We start from the raw sequence: 26,974 nt of genomic DNA, 5'->3' as shown, positions 1-26,974 counted from the left end.
TATGATTTATTGTTTATTTATTCATCGTGACCCTTAATTGGACTAAGCTTTTGAAGGCAAGTGTGTGTGTGTTTATTTATTATTCTGTCTGACAGACACTGAAACGGACAGTGATGCCTCACATTCATCAGTTCACTCATTCACACACACACACACACACACACACACACACACACACACACACACACACACACACACACACACACACACACACACACACACACACACACACACACACACACACACACACACAAAACTTGGAGTCTAAAGTCTTTGCTCAAAGGCACCTTAGTGAGTTTTATGGGGGAGTGAGAGTATATCTGACAGGCAATCAAACCCATAATCCTCTAGTCAGAAGCCCATCTCTCAGGCATAGAGACTGATGCAGAAGTACTGGAACGGCAGCGGGCTGGAATTAGACCCGGTGTTAGACATGAACCGCAAGTGTTTAACCAGTAACCATGGTTACAACCTGTAACCAGTAAAAGATGAGACCACAGCGGAAACCAAAACAGACAGGTCACGGGTCAGAGGCGCTGCCTCTGTTTCAGAGTTTACGCTGATACTGAGCCTCTGTCGCTCACAGTGCAGCAGAAGCGTCTCCGGTGAGATGTTTGTCCCTCTTCAGCACTGATAGAACAGCGTGATCTGGATTTTCTCCAGGGAACAAACTGTAAAGAGACTTTAAAGGCTTCAATTAACGAACCGTCACATTCTGATTGACGAGACACATTTAATGATGCCGACAGCTGACAAACACAGCGAGTGTTTGATTTACAGTTGTGCTCATATGTTTACATCCCCTGGCAGAATTTTTGTTTTTTTTCCCCCATTGCTCAGAGAATATGAATGACACACAGTAACTTTTTTCCACTCATGGTTAGTGGTTGTTTGAAGCCATTTATTGTCAAACAGCTGTGTTTCCTCTTTTTAAATCATAATGACAACAGAAACGACCCAAATGACCCTGATCAAACGTTTACATCCCTCTGTTCTTCATAAAGGGTTATTGACCTGAACGGGAAAAAAATCAGGCTGAGGTGTTGACACAGTACAGACCGAGTGCAGCTTTGAATTTTGTATCCTTTTTGTATTGAATTTTGTATTTTTTTATCCAGCTTCATGATGAAGTGGTACAGAGGAGGATTTTCTTAAAAAGATGAGCTGAAAGTTCAGCTACAAATTGCCAGAAAGCCTATCTTAGATGCAAGCCTAGATCTGATGTTTTGGTGAAAGAATATAAATGATATAAAATGATCTAAAATGTAAAACATGCACTATGCACAATTTTTCCAATCACAGCCACAGAAGCCTGTAATGGTAAATTAAATGGACTGCCTTTATATAGCACTTTTCCATCTGCATCAGACGCTCAAAGTGCTTTACAATAACGCCTCACATTCACCCTGATGTCAGGGTGCTGCCATACAAGGTACTCACTACACACCAGGTGCAACTTGGGGATTAAAGACCTTGCCCAAGGGCCCTGAGTGATTTTCCGGTCAGGCTGGGATTTGAACCAAGGATCCTCTGGTCTCAAGCCCAACGCTTAACCACTAGACCATCACCTCCCCTATAACTTCTTCTGGGTGTCTTGGTGGCTTTCCTCACTCTTCTCCTTCAGTTTTTGAGAACTGTCTGTTCCACACAGATTTACCACAGAGTGTCATACTGGTTGTATTTCTTAATAACTGATGTAAATAAAGTCCGAGACATATTCAGTGGCAGCTTCACCATCAGAGAGCCTCGACCACAACCACCACAAAAGACTCCAAACTGTCACTGATGTTAACACAGTATGAAGAACAGGGAGATGGAAACTTATGATCACAACTGTACGTCTTTGGGAGTGGCAGGCGGGTAGGGTTAGATCAGCATTCTCTTTTATCTGGAATGTGTCCTTATGATAAACCCCACTCGTCGGGAAAGGACTCAAAGATTAAACGAAACAAGGGAAGAGAAGAGGGAGGAGATGTGTTCTATCAGCTGGTATCTGGAATGTGTTTCCTGGTTTAGTCCAGTCAAAGTCAGTTGAGTTTGGAGGGTCTGATGTCATAAAGTGTTTGATTTAACTTGTAAAGCGTACCGTGCGTAAGCAGAGCTTGGTGAACCTGTGTGAAGTATAAATCTGTACTTTTGACAGTGACCTCTGACGGTTTCTACCCTGCACACTGAGGTGTTTGAAGGAAAATCAGAGAAGGTGACAAGTAGCCGACAAGCACAAAGGTTCCTGGACATGGACAGTTTGACAGGTTCAAACATCACAATCTGAAAAATCTGCCTGTGGTAAGCTCCGCCCACCTGGTGGCTCCAAGCAGGTCCAAAGGACATGCTGATGTCACTGGTGGTGGAATAGAAGACAGGAACCTGTGGAGAACAATTTGTTTGTGTCTGATGATGTTAAACAGCATCCTGCCATTTGATTGGTTTTTGTACAGGTGTCAGATGGGCGAAGCTTTCCTCACAGGAAGCTGGAAGGTGTTTGTGAAATAAATTCAAACTTTGCATCTGTTTTTCAGTGATGGATGTCTTTTGTGAGACTGTTGAAGAACCAGGTCTGAACCACCCGTCTGACCTGACTGCAGCCATACCAGAAATCGCGCTGTCACTCACAGCGGTTTTATGAGAACAAGAACTCACCAAAGTCAAAATAAACCATGATGTCAGAAGAAACGATGAAACTGAAACACTTTAACTGCAAGTGTGGAAAGTGAAACAAACGTGCGCTTGTTTGCCCACACAGGATATCCAGCAGGGCACACCTGCTTTAAGAAGAAAGTCAGCATCACACTGACATGTTTATAGTGGGTTTTTCTCAAGCTGCACAATAAATCGCATAAAAGAGCAAGTCTACATCAGCACAAAGTCTGCAAACACAGTGATACCAGCTAGTCTACATCAGCACAAAGTCTGCAAACACAGTGGTACCAGCTCGTCTGCTTCAGCACAAAGTGTGCAAACCCAGTGACACCAGCTAGTCTACATCAGCACAAAGTCTGCAAACACAGTGACACCAGCTAGTCTACATCAGCATAAAGTCTGCAAACACAGTGATACCAGCTAGTCTACATCAGCACAAAGTCTGCAAACACAGTGATACCAGCTAGTCTACATCAGCACAAAGTCTGCAAACACAGTGATATCAGCTAGTCTACATCAGCACAAATTCTGTAGAGTGATACTAGCTACTCTACATCAGCACAAAGTCTGTAAACAGAGTGATACCAGCTACTCCACATCAGCACAAAGTCTGTAAACACAGTGATACCAGTTAGTCTACATCAGCACAAAGTCTGTAAACACAGTGATACCAGCTAGTCTACATCAGCACAAATTCTGTAGAGTGATACTAGCTACTCCACATCAGCACAAAGTCTGTAAACACAGTGATACCAGTTAGTCTACATCAGCACAAAGTCTGTAAACACAGTGATACCAGCTAGTCTACATCAGCACAAAGTCTGCAAACACAGTAATAAAAGCTATTCTACAATGCATGTCACAACAAAATCTGCAGACAGAGTGAAAAGAGCTAGTCTACATCAGCACAAAGTTCACAAACAGTGGGATAACAAGTTTTTTACATCAGCACAAAGTGCATAAACAGAGGGATAACAGCTAGTTTACATCAGCACTAAATGAGCAAACAAACTGAAAAGAGCTCATCTACATCAGCACAAAGTCTGCAAACAAAGTGATTAAAAACTACTCTACATCAGCACAAAGAGCAAACTGTTAGCCTGCAGTGATTTTTTTTTATATTTCCTGCATTTCTTATAAATTAAGGCTTGATTCAGCCGTCTGAACTGAACGATTCTTTGATCCTTCAAATGTTCTGGGTTCAGTGGTTCTTACCTTCAGAGGGGTCCAGGCGGCGGGCGCGGCGGCCATGTTTGGAGTTGTTGTGGACAAACATGTTGTCTGACACGGCTAAAACATGACCGTCCACATTGACAGTTGTGGAAACCACCACCTGCAGAGACATAGACCTCAGCTTCAGCTTCAACAGAAAGACGTCTGAATGTTTCCTCTGGTCTTCAATTTTTACACAGCGTTCATAGTTATCTCCATTATTGACTCATGACTCTATTGTTTAGGCTTGTTGATTTCAGAAACAGTAAAAACAAAAATCGCATCATGACTGTCTTCAGCAGATTCCAGAAACAGCATCCAAGGTGTGTGTCCACAGGAAAGCAGTCCGACCCTCAAACTGCCAGCATCAAACATCAGAATGTGGAAGAAAAATGATCTCTGTGACTTCTGACACGGCAGCTGGTGCCAGACAGGCAAACCGTCAAGATCCTGGGATTTTCACTCACAACCATTTCTGACGTCTCGAGAGAACAGGAAAAAAAGATGAAACATTTTGAGTAAAAATGTGCTCCTGATGGTAGAGAACAGCCAAACCAGGAACTCTCTGAAGCAACCTGAGCAGAACACCACACTGGACATCACTTCCTGTCAGCTCAGAAGGCACAGTTTCACCAACGATGAACCATGAAAGACCAAAAAATTACTTGACAGGTTGTATTCAGATGGACAGATGATGGTCTCTTTTGGACACTCTGAACGAGTTCTTACCTGGAACCGCCTCATGTCCCGTGGGTTCCCTGCATTCTTCAAACAGTTCTGATTGCACTTGAGGAAGAACTTCAGGAAGAATCTGCAAAACACAACATGTTGCAGATGAGTCTCTAGTTTGTGACAATCGGTATCTCCACTGAAAGTAGAGACGGTTCCTGCTCCAGGATCACACCAGCCAACTTCAACCTTAAAGTATGTATCTCATCATTAAATCTACCAAGAAACTGGACAGGTGCGTCTGTCTGTCGGTCTGTCTGTATGTATTGTGCTCTCTAGGAGAAATGGTAATGTCATAACAATGACGTCTCATTGTGAGTTATGATGTCGAAGAAGATTCTCTTTGTGACATCATAAGGCATCCAGGGGTGGGACATCACGTGCCTCAGTCTCAGTCAGGAGCTGAACCAACAACCTTTGGCAGATAAGGTTGGTGCTCCAACCACATTCAGGTCCAACATTCAGAAAAAGAAAATATTGACATATTTATTACTGATTATTGTGGAAAGATGCTGCTGATCGGTGATTTTTAAATTGGCAAAAATGTGCTGTTGCACCTGTGTGACCGTCATGTGATCACAGCCGTCTGTCAACCAGCAGGACGTCAGAGTTTCAGGTGGAGCTGGCAGAGGGGCGGGGCTTTGACTGGATGCTGGGTTCCAACACCATAGCAGCCATGGGCTTATGGGGTCTCATTCCCGCTGTCCGTGTGTTGATTTACCATAATCTTTACACCAGTGGAGGCGTATTGATCGGGAAAAGATATCAGTGAGGACATGGGAGGAGTCAGAATGGATTCCGCCTTAATGTGCTCCATACGACCATGTAAGGCATTCTCATTCATCTGTGGGGCATTTAGCCCCTCCCCCTTCAAGACAGCATTTCCGTCTGAATCGCTACATTATCCCCATCATCATCCAGACAGCGAATGATGAGCTGGCCGTCAGACATGTCACATTAACCACAAGATAACCTCCGCCCTGTGCAAGGCATGCTGGGAGTGCATGGCTTTTGGGCCAATTCTTGCTTCAATAAGCCAGTAATAAATGTCACATCATAACCCAACACACTTTGACCTTTCTGTGCCCCATTAATATGCTGAGGGTCAGAAGTATTTGGACACAGAAAACTGTCACTGTGCGGACTTCCCATGATACTTCACTGCTTCCCTTGTGTGTGTGTTATAGTCACAGCTTAACCTCAGTCCACGTGTCATAAAAACATGACTCTTCTGAAAATTAAAAACATTTAAAGTCATCAATTTCTGAGAAAAACAGGTTTATCATCGTCACAGATCACAGAATATCTTCATTATTAATTCATTTAATGAAATATTTAAAAACTAGACAAGATATTTTTGGATGAACCAAAAATATATAACACGTATTTAATAAATAAAAAACACACACACACAGAGATATGCACAAACACACACGCATGTGTACATGGAATGACTTTGTGTCCAGTGAACGGTTACTTAGTGAGATTCAGATGAGGAGGATCACTGACACTGTGAGGGAACATCAGCTACAAGATGTTCTAAATATAGTGAGTTTCTCTGGACATGATCCAGGACACAGATGTCTCAGTGTGGAGGACACCAGGAGCTGGAAAAGGACAAGGACACGCCCACATTTCACCTGTCCAGGGACACGCCCACATTTCACCTGCCCAAGGACACGCCCATTTTTCACTTGGCAGCAGCAGACAGATGGTTACTTTGGAGAGGTGGAGGTGGACTGGTTTGCCTGGGTGGTTGACATCAAGGACCCCAGACTGTTCTGTGGTGTGGTTGGCATCTGCACTGATCCTCCTGGACCTGATACTAACTGGAGCACTGTGCTCATAGAGCGCAAAACTCCACCAACACTAGTTTCCAAATGAAGTTGGGACTTTGTGTGAAATGTAAATAAAAACAGAATACAATGATTTGCAAATCCTCTTCAACCTATATTCAACTGAATACACCACATACAAGATATTTAATGTTCAAACTCATTTTGAAATGGATGCCTGCAACACCTTTCAAAAAAGCTGGAACGGGGCAACAAAAGACTGGGAAAGTTGATGAATGCTCAAAGAACACCTGTTCGGAACATTCCACAGGTGAACAGGTTAATTGGAAACATGTGAGTGTCATGGCTGGGTATAAAAGGAGCATCCCCAAAAGGCACAGCCGTTCACATGCAAAGATGGGGCAAGGATCACCAATTTGTGAACAACTGCTTGAAAAAATAGTCCAACAGTTTAAGAACAATATTTCTCAATGTTCAATTGCAAAGAATTTAGGGATTCTATCATCTATAGTCCATAATATAATCAGAAGATTCAGAGAATCTGGAGAACTTTCTACACATAAGCGGCAAGGCCAAAAACCAACACTGAATGTCCTTGACCTTCGATCAGTCAGGCGGCACTGCACTGAAAACTGACATCATGTAAAGGATCTTACTGCGTGGGCTCAGGAACACTTCATAAAACCATTGTCAGTTAACACAGTTCGTTGCTACATCTACAAGTACAAGTTAAAACTCTACCATACATCAATAACATCCAGAAACGCCGCCGCCTTCTCTGTGCCCGAGCTTATTTGAAATGGACAGACGTGAAGTGGAAAAGTGTGCTGTGGTCTGATGAGTCCACTTTTGAAATTGTTTTTGGAAATCATGGATGATGTGTCCTCCGGACAAACGAGGAAAAAGGCCATCCAGATTGTTACCAGCGCAAAGTTCAAAAGCCAGCATCTGTGATGGTATGGGGGAGTGTTAGTGCCCATAGCATGGGCAACTTACACATCTGTGATGGCACCATCAATGCTGAAAGGTACATCCAGGTTTTGGAGCAACACATGCTGCGATCCAAGCAATGTCTTTTTCAGGGACGTCCCTGCTTATTTCAGCAAGACAATGTCAAGCCACATTCTGCACGTGTTACAACAGCGTGGCTTCGTAGTAAAAGAGTGCGGGTACTAGACTGGCCTGCCTGCAGTCCAGACCTGTCGCCCATTGAAAATGTGTGGCGCATTATGAAGCGCAAAATATGACAATGGAGACCCCGGACTGTTGAACAACTGAAATCATACATCAAGCAAGAATGGGAAAGAATTCCACCTACAAAGCTTCAACAATTAGTGTCCTCAGGTCCCAAACGCTTATTGAGTGTTGTTAGAAGGAAAGGTGATGTAACACAGTGGTAAATATACCACTGTCCCAGCTTTTTTGAAACGTGTTGCAGGCATCCATTTCAGGCATAAAATTCGAACCTCCGTCCACTTTTGGTGGTGTAGGTAAATCCAGAACAGAAAAATGAGAGTGACTGAGGCATGTTTGATTGAGATATAATGTAAAATATACAAAATGGCCACAAAATCTGTAATATGGATCAAATCCAGATCAAACCTTTCCAGGTGACAAAGGATACCATCCTACATAATGCACTCAAATATGAAATAAATTTGATCTTTTTTGACAGAATTAAAGCTTTTTCTTTGTACATGTAGCCTTTGGGTGTTGTGTGGGCCGCTGAAGAGGAGGTACTGCTGGCCCACCACCACCAGATGGCACCCTGCTTGGAGTGCGGGCTTCAAGCACGAGAGGGCGCCGGAGCCACTGGGAGTGACAGCTGTCACTCTTCATCAGCACCAGCTGTCACTCAGCCAAGTCATCACCATCTCCATAAAGGCCGGACTGCGACTCCACCTCCTCGCCGAGAAATCAACTACCAATCAGGTAATTTTCTCTGCTGACTCAAAAACATTGAGTAATAATCTGAACTTCTTTGCAGCCGTTTTCCTGTGGTGTGTCCTTGTCTGTGGGATTGGCGTTTGGTGTGATCAGCGACGGCTTCACTTCACACCCCAACCAGATAAGTGGTTAGACAGGAGCTGCACGAGTGTGTGATTGGAGGTGGAGGTGCTCCCTCCTTATTGAATACAGACTGTGGGATTACTGAGTGTGCGACCTCACACTCATCAGGACTGTCTCTGTTCTCTGCCAGCAGTACCGGGTCTGACTGCTGAAGACAGCGGCCACCTGGGGCGCAGGGCTTGGCGGCTCCGGTGTTCTTCAGCTCCGTTGGCAGTGGAAGCTGTGTGGATCTGGCTCTTCTCTCGCCAGGCGTCTTCTATCATCGAGCCTGCCCACACGTCACCTGGTGTATGACTGACAGTCACTATATTGTTATTGTCTGTACGTCGTTGTGTGATTCACAACATTAAATTGTTACTTTTGGCTTATCCATTGTCCGTTCATTAACACCCCCTGTTGTGGGTCCGTGTCATGACACTTTCACAACAGGATTTCTCGGCCAGCGTCATGGATCCTGAGGGGCGTCAACCATCGCTTGAACAGCCAATGGAAGAGCGAGGTGCACAGGTGCCAGCAGGAGGCGTGTTGGGTGAGCTGCAGCACATCTTAACCGCCTTTACTGCTCGGTTGGAATTAGTTACCGAGCAGAGCAGTGTTCTCAATCATAGGATGGAGGCTCTCACCGCCCAGGTAGAACCGCGTGCTCAGGGCGCTGCTGCAGCACCTCCTCCTGCTGACCGTGTGCCAGAAACAGACATTCCGCTGGTCGTTCAACGAACCCCCCCACCTTCCCTGAAGCATACATAAGCCCTCTGGAGCCGTACGGAGGCTGTGTGGAGACGTGCGCGGACTTCTTGATGCAGTGCTCGCTCGTCTTTTCACAGTGTCCCGTCATGTACGCGTCAGACGCTAGCCGGGTGGCTTACGTTATAAATTTGCTTCGAGGAGAGGCACGCGCCTGGGCTACGGCGCTTTGGGAGCAGAATTCACGGCTCCTAACGGTTTATACTGAGTTTGTGAGGGAGTTCCGACAGGTGTTCGACCACCCTCTTAGAGGCGAGACCGCTTCAAGTGTGCTGCTGTCGATACGGCAGGGGCGTCGGAGCGCAGCGAAGTATGCAGTCGACTTCCGCATCGCGGCAGCGCGAGCCGGCTGGAATGCTGTTGCGCTCCGCGCCGCCTTTGTAAACGGACTGTCTCTGGTCCTTAAGGAGCACCTGGTGGCGAAAGACGAGCCGCGGGATTTAGATGGGCTTATCGACCTGGTTATACGGTTAGACAACCGATTAACGGAACACCGACGGGAGCGAGGCGAGGGGCGTGGTCAAGCACAAGCCGTCCCTCTTCCTCCTGGGTCCGAAAGGAAGCCGACTTCCCCACGCTCCACTGCCAGGGCTCTCCAAGTGACAACAGCTCCCCCTGCTGACGTTGCTATGGAAACGAGCAGGGCCAAAAAACGATCAGACCAGAGACAAAGGAGGCGGATCCGTGGAGAGTGTTTTCTCTGCAGCTCTACCGAGCACACACAGAGAGAATGCCCCAAACGGTCAAAACAGCAGCACTCGTCCTTAGAGACTGGGCTAAGGGTGGGTCACAACACCCACGTGGGGAAACCCCGAAGATCTGCACGAATCCCAGTCACAATCCTGAGTGGGGATCTAACCCTTCATGCCCCAGCACTGGTGGACACGGGGTCGGAGGGGAATCTGCTGGATAGCAGATGGGCAAAGGAGGTTGGGCTCCCTCTAGTGGCCTTACCGTCACCATTATCGGTGCGGGCGCTAGATGGCACCCTTCTTCCACTAATCACACACCAGACACAGCCAGTGACATTGGTGGTGTCTGGGAATCACAGGGAGGAGATTGTGTTTTATGTAACACCTTCTACCTCCCGAGTAATTTTGGGTTTTCCATGGGTGTTAAAACACAATCCCCGGATTGATTGGCCGTCTGGGGCTGTGGTTCAGTGGAGTGAAACCTGCCACCGGGAGTGTTTAGGATCCTCGGTTCCACCCGGTGTGACAGCTAAGGAGGAGGTTTTAGTCCCCCCCAATCTGGCGGCGGTGCCAGCCGAGTACCATGACCTTGCTGACGTCTTCAGCAAGGATCTGGCACTCACGCTGCCCCCGCACCGTCCGTACGATTGTGCCATTGATTTGATACCAGACGCTGAGTACCCGTCCAGCAGGCTGTACAACCTCTCACGTCAGGAACGCGAATCGATGGAGACCTACATCCGGGACTCGTTAGCTGCCGGGTTGATCCGGAACTCCACCTCCCCGATGGGTGCTGGTTTCTTTTTTGTGGGCAAGAAGGACGGCGGACTCCGTCCATGCATTGATTACAGAGGGCTGAACGAGATCACGGTTCGCAACCGATACCCGTTACCTCTGTTGGATTCAGTGTTCACGCCCCTGCATGGAGCCCAAATTTTCACGAAATTGGATCTTAGGAATGCTTATCACCTGGTTCGGATCCGGGAGGGAGACGAGTGGAAGACGGCATTTAACACCCCGTTAGGTCACTTTGAGTACCTGATCATGCCGTTCGGCCTCACCAATGCGCTCGCGACGTTCCAAGCATTGGTTAATGACGTCTTGCGGGATTTCCTGCATCGGTTTGTCTTTGTATATCTAGACGATATACTCATCTTTTCTCCGGATCCTGAGACCCATGTCAAGCATGTACGTCAGGTCCTACAGCGGTTGTTGGAGAACTGGCTGTTTCTGAAGGGCGAGACTTCTTTGTCTTTCCTGGGGTTCATAATCTCCTCCAACTCCGTCACCCCTGATCCGGCCAAGGTTGCGGCGGTGAGAGATTGGCCCAACCAACGAACCGTAGGAAACTACAACAGTTCCTCGGTTTTGCAAATTTCTACCGGAGGTTCATCAAGGGCTACAGTCAGGTAGTTAGCCCCCTGACAGCCCTGACCTCCACAAAAGTCCGCTTCACCTTGTCGGATCGGTGCGAAGCCACGTTTAGGGAGTTGAAACGCCGGTTCTCGACTGCACCGGTTCTGGTGCAGCCCGATCCCAAGCGCCAGTTTGTTGTTGAAGTGGATGCCTCTGACTCAGGGATAGGAGCCGTGCTGTCCCAGAGCGGGGAGTCCGACAAGGTTCTCCATCCATGTGCCTACTTTTCCCGCAGGTTGACCCCAGCTGAACGGAACTATGACGTCGGCAATCGGGAACTTCTTGCTGTGAAGGAGGCTCTTGAGGAGTGGAGACACCTGTTGGAGGGAGCATCGGTCCCATTCACGGTTTTCACAGACCATCGGAACCTGGAGTACATCCAGACCGCGAAGCGTCTGAACCCCAGGCAAGCCCGCTGGTTGCTGTTCTTCGGGCGTTTTGACTTCCGGATCACCTACCGCCCCGGGACAAAGAACCAACAGTCTGACGCCCTGTCCCGGGTGCATGAAGAGGAGGTCAAGACCGAGCCGTCAGACCCCCCTGACACCATCATCCCCGAGTCCACTGTCGTGGCCACCCTTACCTGGGACGTGGAGAAGACCGTCCGGGAGGCCCTGACACGGAGCCCGGACCTGGGGACAGGTCCGAAGGACAAGCTGTACGTCCCACCAGAGGCCAGGGCTGCGGTCCTTGACTTCTGTCACGGTTCCAAGCTCTCCTGTCATCCAGGGGTGCGAAGGACCGTGGCAGTGGTCCGGCAGCGCTTCTGGTGGGCGTCTATGGAAGCTGACGTCCGGGAATATGTCAAGGCCTGCACCACCTGTGCCAGGGGCAAAGCCGACCACCACAAGGCCCAAGGCCTCCTCCAGCCTCTGCCCGTGCCTCGTCGCCCCTGGTCTCATATTGGCCTGGACTTTGTCACGGGCCTCCCGCCGTCCCAGGGCAACACCACCATCTTAACGATAGTGGACCGGTTCTCCAAGGCGGCCCACTTCGTGGCCCTCCCGAAGCTCCCGACGGCCCAGGAGACTGCAGACCTCCTGGTCCACCACGTCGTGCGTCTGCATGGGATTCCAGCAGACATTGTCTCAGATCGTGGTCCTCAGTTCTCCTCCCAGGTCTGGAGGAGTCTGCGGAAGACCTGTTCAGGCGGCCATTTTTAATTTAAGCTGGCTTTTAACACCTCGTGGGGAGGTGACATGTTCTGTTTTTATGTGCCGTTTTAATTTTATTGTGTGTTTTATTTTTAGTAACAGACAAACAAACACACAGACAGACATACAAACAGACAAACAAACAAAGACAGACAGACAGGCAAATAGACAAACAGACAAACGGGTGAAAACAACCTCCTCTAACGTCATTGGCAGAGGTCAAAAAAATTCACAGTACATGTATTATTTTTTTAAGTGTTTCTAATAAACACATAAGAGGCAGAAACAGAAAACAATGTAACATTTAAATATTTAACCCCTTGACAAAAAGGGTGTTTTATAATCAGGGCTGAGTAAAAAATAAAAAATAAAATCTACTTCATTGCAAGCTTGGCAATTACTTGATCTAAATTAATTGCACTTATTTTTTTTTGGGGGGGGGGGGGTTAAATCACGAGGCGATGGACTCATTACACAAAACCAGTGAAAGAAAAACTTATTAAAGACAATGATAGAAATATTTTATTGCTGCCTAAATGATGATTAAATGATGATTAAACATCCTTCTGTTGAAACTGTGGGTTTAAAGTGTAAAAGTTACATTAATCATCATGTTATTTCATTGAGATCATTGAACTTTAAAACCACCATGGATCAAACATTTTTACCGTCTTACACACTTCAGAGGCTTGTCTCTAATTAACGAGTGTTTTAATGGCTGCTACACAGAAAAACATTTATTTCTATGATGTTATTAAAGGAAGGTGCTTCGATAAGAAAAGTACTGAACAGATGTGTGACGTACGTGTGGAGCAGAGCCGTGGAGAAATGAACGGATTTTAATCCTGTATGTTGATCCCACAACTGCACACTTTCTCTCTCTCTTTCTTTGGGGGCCCATTAATAAAGTATAGTCCTAGTACTGATGTTGACAAAGCTCTCGTGGACAGAATAATTAGGACATGTGATTAATTACAATAAAAAATTTTCTGCCGATAATTTCCAAAATAGCGTGGATGAAGTGTTGGCTGCTGAAGTGAAGAGAAACAGATCCTAAAACCAAAGAATTCATAGCAAAACCCACCAGGTTTGAGTTCGAGCTGTGGAGCCGGTTAGCGGGTCTCTGTAGGGACGCAACTCAGCAAGCGAGAAATTTCACTTTGACCCCGAGTCGTTCACACCGTTTTACTGCAAGCACAAGTGTGACGCTCGGCGTTAAATCACAAAGAAATCACTGTGTGTGTGTGTGTGTGTGTGTGTGTGTGTGTGTGTGTGTGTGTGTGTGTGTGTGTGTGTGTGTGTGTGTGTGTGTGTGTGTGTGTGTGTGTGCGCACATACTGAGTGTAAGCTGATCTGCTCTGCAGGACTCTAATGGTCTTTGTGGAGGCCAACAAGATGAAGCATGAGAAAATATGAGCCTGAAATCTGATCAATAACAAGACAACATACACACACACACACACACGCACACACACGCACTCACAGGACTCAGTGATTTCAATCAATATTTCAGCAGGAGGTTTTCAAAGTTATCATGATGCCACCACTCACCATCACTGTCAACACGCACCTCCCCACCCACCGCCATACTGCTGAGGCCTGATCTGACGCGAGGTGAGAGCAGTTATCCACACCAACGCGAGGTGAGAGCAGTTATCCACCCCAACGCAAGATGAGGGGAGTTATCCAAAGCAAGGTGAGAGCGGTTATCCAATGCAAGATGAGAGCAGTTATCCACCCCGGCGCAAGGTGAGAGCGATTATCCACCCCGACGCAAGGTGAGGGGAGTTATCCAAAGCAAGGTGAGAGCGGTTATCCAATGCAAGATGAGAGCAGTTATCCACCCCGGCGCAAGGTGAGAGCGGTTATCCACCCCGACGCAAGGTGAGGGAAGTTATCCAAAGCAAGGTGAGAGTGGTTATCCAATGCAAGATGAGAGCAGTTATCCACCCCGGCGCAAGGTGAGGGGAGTTATCCAAAGCAAGGTGAGAGCGGTTATCCACCCCACTGCAAGGTGAGAGCGGTTATCCACCCCACTGCAAGGTGAGAGCGGTTATCCACCCCACTGCAAGGTGAGAGCGGTTATCCACCCCACTGCAAGGTGAGAGCAGTTATCCGATGCAAGGTGAGAGCGGTTATCCACCCCGACGCGAGGTGAGAGCGGTTATCCACCCCGACGCGAGGTGAGAGCAGTTACCCACAGCAATGCGAGGTGAGAGCTTTTATCCGCCCCACGCAAAGTGAGAGCAGTTATTCGCACTGACGCAAGGTGAGTGCTGTTATCCGCCCCACGCGAGGTGAGGGGAGTTATCCAAAGCAAGGTGAGAGCGGTTATCCAATGCAAGATGAGAGCAGTTATCCACCCCGGCGCAAGGTGAGAGCAGTTGTCCACCCCGACGCAAGGTGAGGGGAGTTATCCAAAGCAAGGTGAGAGCAGTTATCCATGCATGATGAGAGCTGTTATCCACCCCGGCGCGAGGTGAGAGCGGTTATCCACCCCAGTGCAAGGTGAGAGCAGTTATCCGACGCAAGGTGAGAGCGGTTATCCACCCCGATGCGAGGTGAGAGCAGTTACCCACAGCAATGCGAGGTGAGACCTTTTATCCACCCCAATGTGAGGTGAGAGCGGTTATCCACTCCAACGTGAGGTGAGAGTAGTTATCCGCCCCACGCGAGGTGAGAGCAGTTATCCACCCCGACGCAAGGTGAGGGGAGTTATACAAAGCAAGGTGAGAGCAGTTATCCGATGGAAGATGAGAGCAGTTATCCACCCTGGCGCGAGGTGAGAGCGGTTATCCACCCCAGCACAAGGTGAGAGCGGTTATCCACCCTGACGCGAGGTGAGAGCAGTTATCCACCCCGACGCGAGGTGAGAGCGGTTATCCGATGCAAGGTGCGAGGGGTTATCCGCACCACATGAGGTGAGAGCGATTAACCACCCCAACGCGAGGTGAGAACGGTTATCCAACGCGAGGTGAGAGCGGTTATCTGACGTGAAGTGAAATGGTTATCCACCCCACGTGAGCTGAGTTATCTGCTCTGACGCAAGGTGAGAGTGGTTATCTGCTCTGACGCAAGGTGAAAGTGGTTATCCGCACCTCGTGAGGTGAGAGCGGTTATCCACCCCGATGTGAGGTAAGAATGGTTATCCGACGCGAGGTGAGAGTGGTTATCCGCCCCACGCGAGGTGAGAGCACTTATCCGACGCAAGGTGAGAGTGGTTATCCACCTGCACATAAGGTGAGAGCAGTTATCCACCCCGACGCGAGGTTAGAACAGTTATCCGACGCGAGGTGAGAGCGGTTATCTGATGCGAGGTGAGAGCAGTTATCTGCTCTAACGCAAGAACGGTTATGTGCTCCAACGCGAGAGTGGTTATCTCACACAAGGTGAGAGCGGTTATCCACCCCATGTGAGGTGAGAGCAGTTATTCGTCCCATGCGAGGTGAGATTGGGTATCTGCTCTGACGCGAGGTGAGAGCAGTTACCTGACATGATGTGAGAGCAGTTATCCGGCCCACACGAGGTCAGAGAGATTATCTGACACGAGGTGAGAGCAGCGATCGACCACACACGAGGTGAGAGTGGTTATCTGACACGAGGTGAGAGCGGTTATCTGACATGAGGTGAAATGGTTATCCATCCCACGTGAGCTGAGAGCGGTTATCTGCTCTGACGCAAGGTGAAAGTGGTTATCCGCACATCGTGAGGTGAGAGCGGTTATCCACCCCAACATGAGGTAAGAATGGTTATCCTACGCAAGGTGAGAGTGGTTATCCGCCCCGATGTGAGGTGAGAGTGGTTATCCACCCCAACGCGAGGTGAGAGCAGTTATCTGACGCGAGGTGAGCGCAGTTATCCGACGCGAGGTGAGCGCAGTTATCCGCTCCAATGCAAGGTGGGAGCAGTTATCTGCTCCAACGCAAGAGCGGTTATGTGCTCCAACACAAGAGTGGTTATCTGACACAAGGTGAGAGCAGTTATCCACCCCATGTGAGGTGAGAGCAGTTATTCGTCCCATGCGAGGTGAGATCGGGTATCTGCTCCGACACGAGGTGAGAGCAGTTACCTGACATGAGGTGAGAGCAGTTATCCGGCCCACACAAGGTCAGAGAGATTATCTGACACGAGGTGAGAGCAGCGATCGACCACACGCAAGGTGAGAGTGGTTATCTGACATGAGGTGAGAGCGGTTATCTGCCCCACGAGAGGTGAGAGCGGTTATCTGACGTGAGGTGAAATGGTTATCCACCCCACGTGAGCTGACAGCAGTTATCTGCTCTGACGCAAGGTGAGAGCGGTTATCTGCTCTGACGCAAGGTGAAAGCGGTTATCCGCACCTCGTGAGGTGAGAGCGGTTATCCACCCCGACGTGAGGTAAGAATGGTTATCCTACGCGAGGTGAGAGCGGTTATCCACCCCACGCAAAGTGAGAGCAGTTATTCCCACTGACGCACGGTGAGAGCGGTTATCAGCCCCGATGTGAGGTAAGAATGGTTATCCTACACAAGGTGAGAGTGGTTATCCGCCCCACGCAAAGTGAGAGCAGTTATTCCCACTGACGCACGGTGAGAGCGGTTATCAGCCCCGATGTGAGGTAAGAATGGTTATCCTACGCAAGGTGAGAGTGGTTATCCGCCCCACGCAAAGTGAGAGCAGTTATTCGCACTGACGCAAGGTGAGAGTGGTTATCCGCCCCGATGTGAGGTGAGAGTGGTTATCCACCCAGACGCGAGGTTAGAACAGTTATCCAAGGCGAGGTGAGAGCAGTTATCCAACGCGAGATGAGCGCAGTTATCCACTCCGATGCAAGGTGGGAGCAGTTATCTGCTCCAACGCAAGAGCGGTTATGTGCTCCAACGCGGTGAGTTATCTGACGTGAGCAGTTATGCGCTCTGACACAAGAGCGGTTATGCGCTCCGAGGTGAGGTGAAATGGTTAACTACCCCACGCAAGGTGAGCGCGATTATCTGCTCTGACACGAGGTGAGAGCACTTATCCGCTCCAACACGAGAGTAATTATGTGCTACGACGCGAGGTGAGAGCGGTTATCTGCCCCACAAGAGGTGAGAGCGATTATCTGACACGAGGAGAGAGCGATTATTTGATGTGAGGTGACAGAGGTTCTGCCCCACACAAGGTGAGAGCGGTTATCCGCTCCACACGAGGTGAGAGCGGTTATCTTACACGAGCTGGGAGCGGTTGTCTGACATGAGGTGAGAGCGGTTATCCACCCCATGTGAGGTGAGAGCAGTTATCCAACCCATGCGAGAGTGGTTGTGCGCTCCAACGCGAGAGCGGTTATGCGCTCCGACGCGAGGTAAGAGCGGTTATCCGACGCGAGGGGAGAGCGGTGATCCACCCCTGATGCGAGGTGAGAGCAATTATCTGTCCCACAGGAGGTGAGAGAGGTTATCCAATGCAAGGGGAGAGCGGTTATCCACCCCAACGCGATAGTGAGAGTGGTTATGCGACGCAAGGTAACAGCAGTTATCCGCTTATCATGTTATAGTGGTTATGCACTCCAATGTGAGATGAAATAGTTATCCACCCCACGCGAGGTGAGAGCGATTATCTGAAATGAGGTGAGAGCAGTTATCTGCTCCGTAATTCCGTAATCGGTTATAAGCTCCAACGCGAGAGCGGTTATACACTCAGGCGCGAGGTGAGAGTGGTTATCAGACATGAGGTGAGAGCAGTTATCCACCCCAATGCGAGGTGAGAGCGGTTATCTGCCCCATGGGAGGTGAGAGCGGTTATCCACCCTGACACGATAGTGAGAGTGGTTATCTGATGCAAGGTACAAGTGGTTATCCGCCTCATGCGAGGTGAGAGCGGTTATCTTACACAAGGTGGGAGTGGTTATCTGACATGAGGTGAGAGCAGTTATCTGACCCAGGCGAGAGCGGTTGTGTGCTCAAATGCGAGAGCAGTTACGCGCTCCAACGCGAGGTGAGAGTGGATATCCGACATGAGGGGAGAGCGGTTATCCACCCCTGATGCGAGAGGAGAGCGGTTATCCGATGCAAGACAAGAGCAGTTATCCGCTCCAACGCGAGAGCGGTGATGCGCTCCGACGCGAGAGCGGTTATCTGATGCAAGAGAAGAGCAGTTATCCGCTCCAACGCGAGAGTGGTGATGCGCTCCGATGCGAGAGCGGATATGCGCTCCGACGCGAGAGCAGTTATGCGCTCCAACGCGAGAGCGGTTATCCACCCCAAAGCAATAGTGAGACCAGTTATCCGACATAAGATAAGATAAACTTTTTTGATCTCACAAAGGAGAAATTCACGTTACGTCAGCTCTTAAGAAAACACACAAGGTGGGTGCATGTAGAGGAAAATGTTCATCAAACAGCATGTGCAAGGATAAGCAACGATAATAAAACTTGTAACAGTACAAGACATAAGAAATGAGGTAGAAATAAAATATGTATGTGTATATATATATATATATATATATATACACACACACACACATACATACATCAACTCAATCAACTTTTTTTCTTATATAGCGCCAAATCACAACAAACAGTTGCCCCAAGGCGCTCCACATTGTAAGGCAAGGCCATACAATAATTATGAAAAACCCCAACGGTCAAAACGACCCCCTATGAGCAAGCACTTGGCCACAGTGGGAAGGAAAAACTCCCTTTTAACAGGAAGAAACCTCCAGCAGAACCAGGCTCAGGGAGGGGCAGTCTTCTGCTGAGACTGGTTGGGGCTGAGGGAAAGAACCAGGAAAAAGACATGCCGAGAAGGGGGGCAGAGATCGATCACTAATGATTAAATGCAGAGTGATGCATACGGAGCAAAAAGAGAAAGAAACAGTGCATCATGGGAACCCCCCACAGTCTACGTCTAAAGCAACATAACCAAGGGATGGTCCAGGGTCACCCGATCCAGCCCTAACTATAAGCCTTAGCGAAAAGGAAAGTTTTAAGCCTAATCTTAAAAGTAGAGAGGGTGTCTGTCTCCCTGATCTGAATTGGGAGCTGGTTCCACAGGAGAGGAGCCTGAAAGCTGAAGGCTCTGCCTCCCATTCTACTCTTACAAACCCTAGGAACCACAAGTAAGCCCGCAGTCTGAGAGCGAAGCGCTCTAATGGGGTGATATGGTACTACGAGGTCCCTAAGATAAGATGGGACCTGATTATTCAAAACCTTATAAGTAAGAAGAAGAATTTTAAATTCTATTCTAGAATTAACAGGAAGCCAATGAAGAGAGGCCAACACGGGTGAGATATGCTCTCTCCTGCTAGTCCCCGTCAGTACTCTAGCTGCAGCATTCTGAACCAACTGAAGGCTTTTTAGGGAACTTTTAGGACAACCTGATAATAATGAATTACAATAGTCCAGCCTAGAGGAAATAAATGCATGAATTAGTTTTTCAGCATCACTCTGAGACAAGACTTTTCTGATTTTAGAGATATTGCGTAAATGCAAAAAGGCAGTCCTACATATTTGTTTAATATGCGCTTTGAATGACATATCCTGATCAAAAATGACTCCAAGATTTCTCACAGTATTACTAGAGATCAGGGAAATGTCATCCAGAGTAACGATCTGGTTAGACACCATGCTTCTAAGATTTGTGGGGCCAAGTACAATAACTTCAGTTTTATCTGAGTTTAAAAGCAGGAAATTAGAGGTCATCCATGTCTTTATGTCTGTAAGACAATCCTGCAGTTTAGCTAATTGGTGTGTATCCTCTGGCTTCATGGATAGATAAAGCTGGGTATCATCTGCGTAACAATGAAAATTTAAGCAATACCGTCTAATAATACTGCCCAAGGGAAGCATGTACAAAGTGAACAAAATTGGTCCTAGCACAGAACCTTGTGGAACTCCATAATTAACTTCAGTCTGTGAAGAAGATTCCCCATTTACATGAACAAACTGTAATCTATTAGACAAAACATACATACATACATACACACATATACATACACACCCACGTACATACCTATACATATATATATTATTATTTTTTTCAAAAACCATATGGATTTGAATCACGTGTGATTACATCAGACATGCTTGAACCCTTGTGGGCATGCGAGAGTTTTTTTACGCCTGTCGGTTACGTCATTCGCCTGTGGGCAGTCTTTGAGTGAGGAGTGGCCCACCCTCTCGTCGATTTTTTCATTGTTTAGGAATGGCTCAGAGACTGCTGCTTTGTTTGATCAAAATTTTTTCAAAACTGTAAGGCACAACTGAGTGGACACCATTCAATAAATTCAGCTGGTTTTCGGTAAAAATTTTAACGGCTGATGAGAGATTTTGGTCTGTAAGTGTCGCTTTAAGGACGGCCCACGGCGCCTGACGGCGATCTGCGCTCCAAGGCGTCTTCGTCTCCCTGTTTCAAGCTGAAAACTTCCACATTTCAGGCTCTGTTCTCCCAGGTCATCGTCAGAGAACACAGAAGTTTCAGAAGAAGTCGGCATGAGGAGTTTATGCGGACATTCCATTGTTAAAGGAGATTTTGTAATGAAAGAACGTGCGGGCAGATTTGCATGTCAGGCCGGACCCGACTGCGGGGGGTCGCCACAGGAAAAACACCTCCACTGGAAACCTTAACGGACAAGTTGGAACATGCCCAGCTGTTAAACAATTTCTCAGATACTCACTTGTTGAAAGCCATCAAAAGCCGCCTGAATTTTACAAATGGTTTTCAACACGGAGGTGTTTTTCCTGTCGCGGCGCAGACGGATTTGCGGCGTCACAGAACCGACTCGGCGAATTTGCCCGCACGTTCTTTCATTACAAAATCTTCTTTAACAGTGGAATGTCCGCATAAACTCCTCATGCCGACTTCTTCTGAAACTTCTCTGTTCTCTGACAACGACCTGGGTGAACAGAGCCTTAAATTAGGATGTTTTCAGCTCGAAACAGCCAGACGGACGCCACCTCCGACCGCGCCGCACTGATCCGCTTTGTGAGCTGTCCTTAAAGCGAAAGAAACTCCACAATCTCTCATCAGCCGTTAAACTTTTCACAGAGAACCAGCTGAATTTCTCGAATATTGTCCACTCGGATATCCTTCACAGGTCCTGAAAAAATTTTGATAAAGCAATGCGCGCCGTCTCCAGCAGCGTCTCAGACAAAGGATTTCAGTGAGAGGGCTGGACCAGTGCTCACTCAAAGCCTGCCCACAGGCGGATGACGTCACTGACACGCGTGAAAAAACTCACGCATGTGCACAAGGGTTCAAGCATGTCTGGTGTAATCACACGTGATTCAAATCCATATAGTTTTTTTTTTTTTAATAAAACTGCCGGTTAGTTTTCTAATAAACCTCGTATATATGCATATACACATATACATACACATACACCCATACACGCATACCCATATGCACACACATACCTATACACATACACATATACATATGCATATAAATAAACATGATTGGGATTGAAAAGGAGATAGGAGCATCTTCTTTACAATATGTGAAATGGAGTTTAGGTGTGGTAAGGTTACATTAGTGCAGGGATTTGTAAATGAGTTGTTATTGCACATGATATGTGGACATATTAATATTGCACGTGATTTGTGGACATATTATTGCATGTGGTTATTTCACAGTGTTATTGGCAAGAGCATAAGGCAAGAGCAGTTATTCGCTCCAATGCGAGAGAGGTTATGCACGCAGACGCGAGAGCGGTTATGCGCTCCGACACGAGGTGAAATGGTTAAATGGTTATCCACCTCACGCGAGGTGAGAGCGGTTATCCGACACGAGGTGACAGCAGTTTTCCGCTCCGACGCAAGAGAGGTTGTGTGCTCCAACACAAGAGAGGTTATGTGAAATGAGGTGAGAGCAGTTATTTGAAACGAGGTGAGAGCGGTTATCTGCTCCGATGTGAGATGAGAGCAGTTATTGGCTCCAACGCATAATCGGTTATGAGCTCAACGCGAGAGCGGTTATGCACTCAGGCGCGAGGTGAGAGTGGCTATCAGACATGAGGTGAGAGCAGTTATCCACCCCAATGCGAGGTGAGAGCGGTTATCTGCCCCATGGGAGGTGAGAGCGGTTATCCACCCTGACGCGATAGTGAGAGCAGTTATCTGATGCAAGGTGAGAGCGGTCAACCACCCCAACGCGAGGTGAGAACGGTTATCCAATGCGAGGTGAGAGTGGTTATCTGACATGAGGTGAGAGCGGTTATCTGACGTGAGGTGAGAGCGGTTATCTGACGTGAGGTGAGAGCGGTTAACCACCCCAACGCGAGGTGAGAGCGGTTATCCGATGCAAGGCGTGAGCAGTTATCCGCTCCGACGCCAGAGCGGTTATGCGCTCCGATGTGAAGGTGAAATGGTTATCCACCCCAGTGAGCTGAGAGCGGTTATCTGCTCTGATGCAAGGTGAAAGCGGTTATCCGCACCACATGAGGTGAGAGCGGTTATCCACCCCGATGTGAGGTCAGAATGGTTATCCGACGTGAGGTGAGTGCGGTTATCCAACGCAAGGTGAGAGCAGTTATCCGCTCCAATGCGAGGTGTGAGCAGATATCCGACGCAAGGTGAGAGCGGTTATCCACCCCACGCAAGGTGAGAACGATTATCTGCTCTGACGCGAGGTGAGAGCAGTTATCCGCTCCAACACAAGAGTAATTATGTGCTCCGGCGCAAGGTGAGAGCGGGTATCTGCCCCACAAGAGGTGAGAGCGATTATCTGACACGAGGAGAGAGCAGTTATCCACCCCACGCGAGGTGAGAGCTGTTATCTTACATGAGGGGGGAGTGGTTATCTGACATGAGGTGAGAGCAGTTATCCAACCCATGCGAGAGCGGTTGTGCACTCCAATGCGAGAGCGGTTATGCGTTCTGACGCGAGGTGAGAGCGGTTATCCGATGCAAGGCAAGAGCAGTTATCCACTCCAACGCGAGAGCGGTTATGCGCCCTGACGCAAGAGCGGTTATGCGCTCCAACGCGAGGTGAAATGGTTATCCACGCCATGCGAGGTGACAGCGGCTATCTGCCCCATGGAAGCTGAGAGCGGTTATCTGCTCTGACGCAAGGTGAAAGCGGTTATCCGCACCACGTGAGGTGAGAGTGGCTATCCACCCCAACACGATAGTGAGAGCGGTTATTCGAGGCAATGGTTATCCGCCCTGATGTGAGGTGAGAACGGTTACCCGACGCAAGGTGAGAGCGGCTATCCAACGCGAGATGAGAGCAGTTATCCGCTCCGATGTGAGATGAGAGCAGTTATTGGCTCCAACGCATAATCGGTTATGAGCTCAACGCGAGAGCGGTTATGCACTCAGGCGCGAGGTGAGAGTGGCTATCAGACATGAGGTGAGAGCAGTTATCCACCCCAATGCGAGGTGAGAGCGGTTATCTGCCCCATGGGAGGTGAGAGCGGTTATCCACCCTGACGCGATAGTGAGAGCAGTTATCTGATGCAAGGTGAGAGCGGTCAACCACCCCAACGCGAGGTGAGAACGGTTATCCAATGCGAGGTGAGAGTGGTTATCTGACATGAGGTGAGAGCGGTTATCTGACGTGAGGTGAGAGCGGTTATCTGACGTGAGGTGAGAGCGGTTAACCACCCCAACGCGAGGTGAGAGCGGTTATCCGATGCAAGGCGTGAGCAGTTATCCGCTCCGACGCCAGAGCGGTTATGCGCTCCGATGTGAAGGTGAAATGGTTATCCACCCCAGTGAGCTGAGAGCGGTTATCTGCTCTGATGCAAGGTGAAAGCGGTTATCCGCACCACATGAGGTGAGAGCGGTTATCCACCCCGATGTGAGGTCAGAATGGTTATCCGACGTGAGGTGAGTGCGGTTATCCAACGCAAGGTGAGAGCAGTTATCCGCTCCAATGCGAGGTGTGAGCAGATATCCGACGCAAGGTGAGAGCGGTTATCCACCCCACGCAAGGTGAGAACGATTATCTGCTCTGACGCGAGGTGAGAGCAGTTATCCGCTCCAACACAAGAGTAATTATGTGCTCCGGCGCAAGGTGAGAGCGGGTATCTGCCCCACAAGAGGTGAGAGCGATTATCTGACACGAGGAGAGAGCAGTTATCCACCCCACGCGAGGTGAGAGCTGTTATCTTACATGAGGGGGGAGTGGTTATCTGACATGAGGTGAGAGCAGTTATCCAACCCATGCGAGAGCGGTTGTGCACTCCAATGCGAGAGCGGTTATGCGTTCTGACGCGAGGTGAGAGCGGTTATCCGATGCAAGGCAAGAGCAGTTATCCACTCCAACGCGAGAGCGGTTATGCGCCCTGACGCAAGAGCGGTTATGCGCTCCAACGCGAGGTGAAATGGTTATCCACGCCATGCGAGGTGACAGCGGCTATCTGCCCCACGGAAGCTGAGAGCGGTTATCTGCTCTGACGCAAGGTGAAAGCGGTTATCCGCACCACGTGAGGTGAGAGTGGCTATCCACCCCAACACGATAGTGAGAGCGGTTATTCGAGGCAATGGTTATCCGCCCTGATGTGAGGTGAGAACGGTTACCCGACGCAAGGTGAGAGCGGCTATCCAACGCGAGATGAGAGCAGTTATCCGCTCCGATGTGAGGTGAGAGCAGTTATCCGATGCAAGGCGTGAGCAGTTATCCGCTCCGACGCCACAGCGGTTATGCGCTCCGATGTGAAGGTGAAATGGTTATCCACCCCAGTGAGCTGAGAGCGGTTATCTGCTCTGATGCAAGGTGAAAGCGGTTATCCGCACCACATGAGGTGAGAGCGGTTATCCACCCCGATGTGAGGTCAGAATGGTTATCCGACGTGAGGTGAGTGCGGTTATCCAACGCAAGGTGAGAGCAGTTATCCGCTCCAATGCGAGGTGTGAGCAGATATCCGACGCAAGGTGAGAGCGGTTATCCACCCCACGCAAGGTGAGAACGATTATCTGCTCTGACGCGAGGTGGGAGCAGTTATCCGCTCCAACACAAGAGTAATTATGTGCTCCGGCGCAAGGTGAGAGCGGGTATCTGCCCCACAAGAGGTGAGAGCGATTATCTGACACGAGGTGAAAGCAGTGATCTGCCCCACGCAAGGTGAGAGCGGTTATCTGACACAAGCTGAGAGCGGTTAACTGCCCCACAAGAGGTGAGAGTGGTTCTCCAACGTGAGGTGAGAGCAGTTGTCCAACCTGACGCAAGGTGAGAGCAGTTATCCGCTCCAACACGAGAGCGGTTATGCGCTCCGATGCGAGGTGAAATGGTTATCTACCCGACGCAAGGTGAGCGCGATTGTCTGCTCTGGTGAGAGGTGAGAGCAGTTATCCGCTCCAACACGAGAGTAATTATGTGCTCTGACGCGAGGTGAGAGCAGTTATCTGCCCCACAAGAGGTGAGAGCGATTATCTGACACGAGAGAGCGATTATCCAACGCGAGGTGATAGAGGTTATCCACCCCACACAAGGTGACAGCGGTTATCTTACACAAGGTGGGAGTGGTTATCTGACATGAGGTGAGAGCAGTTATCCAACCCATGCGAGAGCGGTTGTGCGCTCCAACTTGAGAGCGGTTATGCGTTCCGACGCAAGGTGAGAGCGGTTATCCAATGCGAGGGGAGAGCGGCTATCCCCCCCGACGCGAGGTGAGGGCGATTATCTGCCCCACGGGAGGTGAGAGAGGTTATTCAATGCTAGGTGAGAGCGGTTATCCACCCCAATGCAATAGTGAGAGCGGTTATGCGATGCAAGGCAAGAGCAGTTATCCGCTTATCATGTTACAGTGGTTTTGCACTTCAACGCAAGGTGAAATGGTTATCCACCCCGCGCGAGGTGAGAGTGGTTATCTGAAATGAGGTGAGAGTGGTTATCTGCTCCGTAATTGCGTAATCAGTTATAAGCTCCAACGCGAGAGCAGTTATGCACTCAGGCGCGAGGTGAGAGTGGTGATCAGACGTGAGGTGAGAGCAGTTATCCACCCCAATGCGAGGTGAGAGGGGTTATCTGCCCCATGGGAGGTGAGAGCGGTTATCCACCCTGACACGATAGTGAGAGTGGTTATCTGATGCAAGGTACAAGTGGTTATCCGCACCACGTGAGGTGAGAGCGGTTAACCATCCCGATGTGAGGTGAGAATGGTTATCCGACGCGAGGTGAGAGCTGTTATCTGACGTGAGGTGAGAGCGGATATCCACCTCGACACGAGGAGACAGCGATTATCCAACGCGAGATGTGAGAGGTGATACGCCTCAGGTGAGGTGAGAGAGGTTATCTTACACAAGGTGGGAGTGGTTAGCTGACATGAGGTGAGAGCAGTTATCAGACCCAGGCGAGAGCGGTTGTGCACTCAAACGCGAAAGCAGTTACGCACTCCGACGCGAGGTGAGAACAGATATCCGACGCGAGGGGAGAGCGGTTATCCACCCCTGACGCGAGAGGAGAGCGGTTATCCACCCCAACGCAATAGTGAGAGCGGTTATCCGATGCAAGGCAAGAGCAGTTATCCGCTCCAATGCGAGAGCAGTTATGCGCTCCGATGCAAGAGCGGTTATGCGCTCCAACGCGAGGTGAAATGGTCATCCACCCCACGCGAGGTGACA

The 26,974-nt window shown here is 49.0% G+C and overlaps 1 protein-coding gene across 3 annotated transcripts in view; it reads right to left on the bottom strand.

The window, feature by feature from the left end:
• LOC117520898 (transcription factor COE3-like) overlaps nucleotides 1–26,974 on the bottom strand; it is a 240,964-nt gene that overhangs the window by 94,121 nt on the left and 119,869 nt on the right. For all 3 annotated transcript variants that reach the window (XM_034182238.1, XM_034182240.1, XM_034182239.1), the window contains exons 7-8: nucleotides 4,582–4,663; nucleotides 3,856–3,973 (exon numbers count right to left, since the gene is read on the bottom strand). In XM_034182238.1, coding sequence (XP_034038129.1) covers nucleotides 3,856–3,973; nucleotides 4,582–4,663 — 200 coding nt within the window. The remainder of the gene's footprint in view (nucleotides 1–3,855; nucleotides 3,974–4,581; nucleotides 4,664–26,974) is intronic.

This window comes from Thalassophryne amazonica, chromosome 11, assembly GCF_902500255.1.
Source record: "Thalassophryne amazonica chromosome 11, fThaAma1.1, whole genome shotgun sequence".
NCBI classification, from domain to species: Eukaryota; Metazoa; Chordata; class Actinopteri; order Batrachoidiformes; family Batrachoididae; genus Thalassophryne; species Thalassophryne amazonica.
The sequence above is the reverse complement of the archived record's forward strand: the minus strand, read 5'-3'. Positions and strand labels throughout refer to the sequence as shown.